We start from the raw sequence: 5,528 nt of genomic DNA, 5'->3' as shown, positions 1-5,528 counted from the left end.
TATATATATATATATACTGCTTGACATTCCAGAAGCTTCTGGTACTTTCAATTGATATATATATACTGCTTGACAGTTATGCAAGGTAGCGTTCTTGACAGCTGACCAATAACAGCTGCAGTAGCTCAGTGGGCAGTAGCCGAGCAGTCTAAGTCTCAGCAGCTCAGTGGTAGAATTCGAATCTATAAAGCAGAAGATCCCAGGTTCGATACGGGACGCGGACACTAATTCCCAATTTTTCTTATTTAATTCTATGAACATTCCAATAAGCTTCTGGTACTTTCAATTTACATCATTTCCTCTTTAGTTATTCCTAGGAAGTTTCTAGAACATTCTTTGTTAGTATATAAGCGATTCCTTCACTGTAAACAGGCAGTTCTTAGTGCAGACTGGTTCTCGTCGTTTGTACTTTCTTCCCTTAAATAAATTTATTATTTAAACCTCATTTTGTCATCTGTATTCAACCACTTTAACGTGACAATATATATATATATATACATATATAATATATATATATATATATATATATATACATTCTTGAAATGACTTTTCTTTTGTTCGAGATGTTGCCAAGCTGTCTTTTATTTCAACGCTGAGTTGCCTCTCACAGTGGCAGAATAGTTCTAGAGAATTCTAATTTTTAAGTTCTTTACTTTTAAAATTGGATAAGTTGAAATCTATTCTATCGATTTCAGTCTAAATTTTAAATTTTGTTACTTAAAATTACAAAAATTGGAACGATGTAAAAATTTTTAAACTACATAATCCGAAAATGCTTTGACTATTATCAAATAACGTAATAAATAATTGTAAAAAATTGTTTTTAGATAGAAAACACTTCTCGAGATATAGTGAGAAACGCAAAATGTGAAATTACCATAAAGATGTCCAAAATCTCGACTGCTTTTTTGCCTNACTGTAATCAATATTGTAATCATGATTACAGCTGTAATCAAAATTTTTGAAAATTGTAATCATGATTACAAGTAATTGATTACTGTAATCAAGAAATGTAATCGATTACATTTTTGGCCAACTCTGGTGTGGACTATCGATTCTTCACAACTGCAATGTACTATAATCTTCCATCCTAACATTTTCTCCCTAGAAATGGAATAAACACCATCGCACTACTGAGTATTTTTGTAATGATTTCGGATATAGTGAATCATCCGTTCATTTTGGACTTCTTGCTGGGTCTGCAAATAATTCACTATAGCGGGATCTGATTGTACATACTTTTCAAAGAACGAGACATTTACCAAAAATATTTCTGTCTCAGCTATATTTTATTTTACGCCTGTTTTTTATATCCATTAATGAATAAATTTTTATAACGGAAGTTTCAAATTTTATTCCAATGCAGCAGATTGTTTACATATCACAAATGGATGCACGGATAACAGCTGTATCTATCATAAGATAAAAATGACTTTTTTTTCCTTCCTCGTGACACATTCTATATATAAATCAAAATTGCTTTCGAAAGAAAGATCGCTCGAATCTCGTAATATCCGAAGAGCAGTAGGGGGGGGGGACGAAATCGCGGTTTTTGAGATTTAGAATAAGTGTTTTAGAAATGTCTCTGTTTCGAAAAGCCTCTCAAAAAGAAGAAAAATCATTATTATATCGATCCTGTCAATTTACGATGCACTGGATGCTTTTTCTAATTTTTCTCAAATTCAAAGTGATTCTTCTCAAAGTGACTGAAGAACTTTCTTGAAATACTGCTGAATATATATATATATATATATATGAAGAAAAAANGTTTCAATTTGAACTATCTCTTTTAAACTGTATCAATGACATCTCTAAATAATATCAAACCAATTGCAAATTTCCTAAAATTGGGAAATGTAAAAACTGTGAAATTGCTCAATCGCATTATATTTAATGACGTGTTTGATCGCACGTCACGAAAAAAATTGCGATCCTTTCCTTCTTTTCCCCCGGACATAAATATTGAGGAAAGGAAAAAGTTGATATCTGATACATGTTCCGAACTCGAATTAATATGTGTGTTAAATGTGCTTAATTTGGATGTTGAAGGAAAAAAGCCAGAATTAATTGATAGAATTTATCAATCGCTTATGAACTTAAAAGAATTACAAGCTTTTAATACACAATTGAGCGAAGAAGATGATCAATACGAAAGTGAAATTGAAGTAGTACATGTACATAAAGACAGTGAAGCCGCACCCTTATCGAGTAGTAACAAAACAAAGAATGCAGAATTTGATTCTTCGAATTACTTTCTTTTAATAGAAATATCATCTTCAATGAGACGATTCAATGCTTCTGATTCATATGGGATACATTTGTCTTTTAACGATGTTGAGGACGCGTTTAATTTTATTCCGCATTTAAGTGATACGCAGAAAATAATATTTTGTAAAATTTTACTTGACGGTCAAGCTAAAACTTTTATATTCACGCAACGTAATTTAACATCGTGGTTATTGTTTAAGAATGCTTTATTAAATGAGTTTAGTCACCAATTAAATGCCGTCGAAATTCATCGTCAATTAAGTAATCGTAAAAAAAAATCCACGCGAATCTTTTATGGAATATTTTTTTGCCGTACGGGAACTCGCGTGTAATTGTAAAAACCCAATAGACGATTTTTCTTTATTTGATTATACTATTGACGGTATTCTCGATTCCCCCGCTAATAAATCCATTTTGTATGGCGCGAAATCTATTCCTGAATTTAAGGATAAATTGCGTATTTATGAAAACATAGTTAATGATAGAAACAAAAAATATTTTTTCCGCGGAACCCCAAGAGTTTATATTGATTATAGAGCGTTCAATAAAAAATGTAATTAAAGATAATTACCTTTTACTATTAATTGACGGTATACTAGAAAATCTTCAAGCAGCAACTACGTTCAGTAAAATTGATTTGCGTAATGCATTTTTTCACTTGGAAATAGAACCGAACAGTCGTAAATATACGTCTTTCGTCACTCATAATGGTCAATTTCAATTTTTACGCGCACCATTTGGCCTTTGCAAATCACCCGCAGCTTTTCAGCGTTATATTAACACTATTTTTAAGGATTTGATAATTAAAGGTAAAATTATTATTTTTATGGATGATATGACTATACCATCGAAAAATGAAGAGGAAGGTCTCGAGAATCTTGCATCGGTATTTTCACTCGCTTCTGCTTATGGGTTAGAGATAAATTTTTCAAAATGTACATTTTTAAATAGAACAATAGAATTTCTCGGACATGTAATTGAAAATGGTAAAATGTACCCGTCACCACAAAAAATTAAAGCTGTTCTTAATTTTCCGGAACCCAAAAATAGAAAGGATTTACAATCATTTCTTGGTTTAGCTAGCTATTTTCGAAAATTCATATTAAATTTCTCCATATTATTGCGCACCCTTTAACTGAACGTTTGAAGAAAAATCGCGAATATAAATTTACCGAGAATGAAATACAAGCATTTAGTAGTTTAAAACATAATTTGTCTTCTCCACCCATTCTTAGCATTTACAATCAAAACGCGGATACTGAAATACATTGCGACGCTAGTATTCATGGTTATGGATGTATTTTAATGCAAAAATCGTTAGAAAATAATACGCTTCACCCAGTTTATTTTATTTATGAGTAAAAAAACGTCTGATGCCGAAGCGAAATACAGCAGTTACGAGCTCGAAGTGTTATCTAATGTGCAGGCTTTAAAAAAATTTAGAGTTTACTTGCTAGGGAAACATTTTAAAATTGTGACCGATTGTAATTCGTTTGCGATGACATTAAATAAAAAGGATTTGTGTACTCGCATAGCGCGCTGGACATTACTGCTACAGGATTTCGATTATATCATTGAACATTGTTCTGGTTCTAAAATGTATCACGTTGACGCGCTAAGTAGATATCCCATTATGATAGTACAGGATAGTCTCATTACGAAAATTAGAAAAGCCCAAGAAGAAGATATTGAAATCAAAATGGTTAAAGAGCTTTTGAAAACTAAACCCTATGAAGACTTTTTTCTTAAATCTGGCATACTATACAAATTTGTTGATGTCGAAGAACTTTCTTGTCGTTCCTGAAAGTATGCAAAATGATATTATACGATATGCTCATGATTGCGGACATTATGCCTCTAAACGTACTGAAGAATCATTGAAACATCAATTCCATATCCCTAAAGGGAAAGAAAACATAGACCGTTTTATTAAAAACTGTGTTCCTTGCATTTTAATAAATCGAAAGTGTGGAAAACAAGAAGGACTGTTACATCCGACCGAAAAAGAATCCATTCCTTTGCACACTTATCATATTGATCATTTAGGACCATTGCCTACCACAAACAAGAATTATAAATACATATCTAGAGTTATAGACGCTTTTTTCTTTTTAAGTTTTGCTGGTTATACCCAACTAAATCTACAGATGCTACTGAAGTTATTTCTAAATTAGACTCTCAAAAATATGTTTTTGGCAATCCATCACGAATTATTTCTGATCGTGGATCTGCATTTACCTCCAAACAGTTCCTTGAATATTGCAGTGCTGAACAAATTGAACACTTTCCTATAACTACTGGTTTACCGAGAGCAAATGGACAAATAGAAAATTTAAATTCTACCATAATTTCTATAATCTCCAAATTATCAATAGAAGATCCTAACAAATGGTACACTAATGTAAAAGACGTTCAGAAAGTCATTAATTCTACTTTTCAACGAAGCATTAACACTACTCCTCTTCAACTGTTATTTGGTACTGCTATTAAAACAAAACAAGATCTGAAAATTACAAATATGCTGAATGAGGAAATTCAAGCCATCTTCGTTAACAGCCGTGACGAGTTACGGAAACAAGCCAAACTACAAATACAGAAAGTCCAAGAAGAAAACAAACGAACTTACAATCTTCGGCGAAAACCATCTGCATCTTTCAAAATTAACGATCTAGTGGCAATAAAACGCACACAATTTAGACCAGGATTGAAACTGAAACCTGAATGCATAGGACCTTATACGATAACAAAAATTAAACCTAATGATACTTTTGATGTCGAAAAATGTGCTTTTTTTGATGGACCTTCGAAGACCAGTACATGTGCAGAATACATCAAACATTGGTCTGATGATATTACTTAAAATGACATTTTCTTCAGAACTCTTTAGAACATTTTAATTTTTCCCAGAGATTTTTTTTTTATCTTGAATATTATTTTAATATTTTGATTATTAATATGTCTTTCGAAATCTTTTTCAGATGATGTTAAGTATTTTTGAATGTGGAATGATATTTAGTTATTATGTAAGTATTTCTTTTATATGCCCACCTGAGGGCAGGTGCTTCTTGTCGGATGGTCAATGTGGGAATCCAACCTCCTCTGCAGCAGCGTCACCCCACTTTTGTAACACTTCAGCCAAAACGCTCAGATGGAGCGGTTGTTTTCATATCTATTGTTATTTTTTTTATTAAATTTCATTATTACAAAAGCGTAGTTATTTCTTCTATACCTGAAGTCAACCTCCACAATGAAGCTGAGAC

At 32.0% G+C, this 5,528-nt stretch overlaps 1 protein-coding gene across 1 annotated transcript; it reads left to right on the top strand.

Moving 5' to 3' along the window:
- Positions 1–3,103: 3,103 nt before the first annotated feature.
- Positions 3,104–5,128, top strand: LOC139425308 (uncharacterized). The gene is made up of 2 exons (XM_071179293.1): positions 3,104–3,154; positions 4,385–5,128. The coding sequence occupies exons 1-2, from the start codon at positions 3,104–3,106 to the stop codon at positions 5,126–5,128; spliced, it is 795 nt and encodes a 264-aa protein (XP_071035394.1).
- Positions 5,129–5,528: the final 400 nt, after the last annotated feature.

Source organism: Parasteatoda tepidariorum, chromosome 3 (genome assembly GCF_043381705.1).
Source record: "Parasteatoda tepidariorum isolate YZ-2023 chromosome 3, CAS_Ptep_4.0, whole genome shotgun sequence".
Lineage (NCBI taxonomy): Eukaryota > Metazoa > Arthropoda > Arachnida > Araneae > Theridiidae > Parasteatoda > Parasteatoda tepidariorum.
Note: the sequence above shows the minus strand (reverse complement) of the source record. Positions and strands in the feature narration are given on the sequence as shown.